The following is a 1,845-nucleotide window of genomic DNA, read 5'->3' as shown; positions in this document are numbered from 1 at the left end:
AGGGATGAGAGGGAGAGCGTGTTTTTTTTCTTTTTGTATTCCATTCCAGCAGCTGTGCATGTGTGCCAGGGATGAGAGGGAGAGCGTGTTTTTTTTCTTTTTGTATTCCATTCCAGCAGCTGTGCATGTGTGCCAGGGATGAGAGGGAGAGCGCTTTTTTTTTTTTCATTCCATTCCATTCCAGCAGCAGTGCGTTTTTTGTCAGAGAGAGGGGGACAGATTTTTTTTTTCTTTTTTTGTGTAGTTTTAACTACAAATATGATCTTTTATCCAGTGAAATGAATGCTGGCATCTTGAAGACAGAACAGCATTATGAGAAGATGATGTACAAGGAGGCCCTCAAGAGCGGCTTTTTTGAGTTCCAGGTAAATACTTTACCACACTGGATAAGATCTTAAAGGTTTTTGTTTTTCAGCTTAAGAATAGGAATTGTTCTGAAGCTTGTTGACATTAGAACTTCTTAAGAAGTTATTTTCCATTGAAATGTCTGTAATTGAGTAATTTGTAAAAGTGCTACTCACTCAAGATCATCTTAAAGTTAAGATGCAGGTGTGATCAACAATGTCATGCTTGGTCTTATGGAATGCATTTGGGTTCCAACATATATCAAATGTTTTCATGCTTCTGTTTTAGGCGGCTAAAGATAAGTATCGTGAGCTGGCCATCGAAGGCATGCACAGAGACCTTGTCTTCCAGTTCATAGAGAGACAAACACTGCTGCTGGCCCCCATCTGTCCACACCTCTGCGAATACACATGGAGTCTACTGGGGAAGGTATAGAAACAGATTTTTTGGTACTTTTCTTCTTTTAAGTCTCAGGGTATAAACATAGCTATGTTTCTCCCCTCCTACCCTTTTTTGTAGGGATTTTCTGCGTTGTATACTTTTACTTACAATAGAGGAGTGCTGCAAACCCTGACCTGTCACCATAATGTGTTCATTTGCATTCAGAAACGGTTCGTGTTTGCCCGTAGAAGCACTGTTTCTGCTGCTCATTTACTGGTGTGAAATGGCCATTGACAAGTTCCCAGTGGTAAAATACAAGTCCGCTGGGAGCCTGTCTTCACACTGAGCCTTTCCTCTGCAGCATGAAACCAGTACACACGCAGTTAAACGCTTCCACCAGCAGCATTCTTGAGCCAGGAATATTTTTAACACTCAAATTTGTGATTATAAAGGAGTGCTGCTGTGCTGGAGATATGTTTCTCAGTTGTCGCTTAGCAACAACAAGAGAGCCCCCTCAACTACCTTTATTTTCCCCTCATCCTGTGCTTGGTACCAAAAGCTGAAATCATGTATTTTTACAGATGCTCAAAAAAATAATGCCTCCTAGCAATGTTACAAAAGTACTGTGACTTCTGATTGTGTAATTATTAAGGCCTAATTGTGTTCCCTTTAAAGATAAAAAATGAGCTTTGACTCCTCTCCTGGTTACCCCTGACAGGCGGGTTCTCTGATGAAGGCGTCATGGCCCGTGGCTGGCCCAGTCGATGAGGTTTTGATTCGTTCCTCTCAGTACCTAATGGAGACTGCTCATGACCTCCGATTGCGACTCAAGGCATACATGCTTCCTCCCAAAAACAAGGTATAAGATGTCTCTGTTTTTGGGTTTCTCTGGTGTGTTCAAAATGTTTCTTTCTCTACTCTTTTCCCAAGATGTTTTGAATACATTTCCCTGTACTTTTTGTCCTAAATCTTTAAGTTCTCTCATTCTTTACTAGTTTGGAATGGTTTATAAAGTGGAAGTGGAAATCCATTTTCGATTTGATTGCACTCTCTTGGGTTTCTCTCTTTTTTTGTGTTTGTTCAAAACCCCAAACGGATGAGTTTTTAATAATTAGATGG

The 1,845-nt window shown here is 40.7% G+C and overlaps 1 protein-coding gene across 2 annotated transcripts in view; it reads left to right on the top strand.

Moving 5' to 3' along the window:
• lars (leucyl-tRNA synthetase) overlaps window positions 1–1,845 on the top strand; it is a 30,541-nt gene that overhangs the window by 23,634 nt on the left and 5,062 nt on the right. For both annotated transcript variants that reach the window (XM_015389873.1, XM_015389872.1), the window contains exons 24-26: window positions 275–365; window positions 634–774; window positions 1,445–1,585. In XM_015389873.1, the coding sequence (XP_015245359.1) occupies window positions 275–365; window positions 634–774; window positions 1,445–1,585 (373 nt within the window). The remainder of the gene's footprint in view (window positions 1–274; window positions 366–633; window positions 775–1,444; window positions 1,586–1,845) is intronic.

This window comes from Cyprinodon variegatus, unplaced genomic scaffold (genome assembly GCF_000732505.1).
Source record: "Cyprinodon variegatus isolate N-32 unplaced genomic scaffold, C_variegatus-1.0 Scaffold478, whole genome shotgun sequence".
NCBI classification, from domain to species: domain Eukaryota; kingdom Metazoa; phylum Chordata; class Actinopteri; order Cyprinodontiformes; family Cyprinodontidae; genus Cyprinodon; species Cyprinodon variegatus.
Note: the sequence above shows the minus strand (reverse complement) of the source record. Positions and strands in the feature narration are given on the sequence as shown.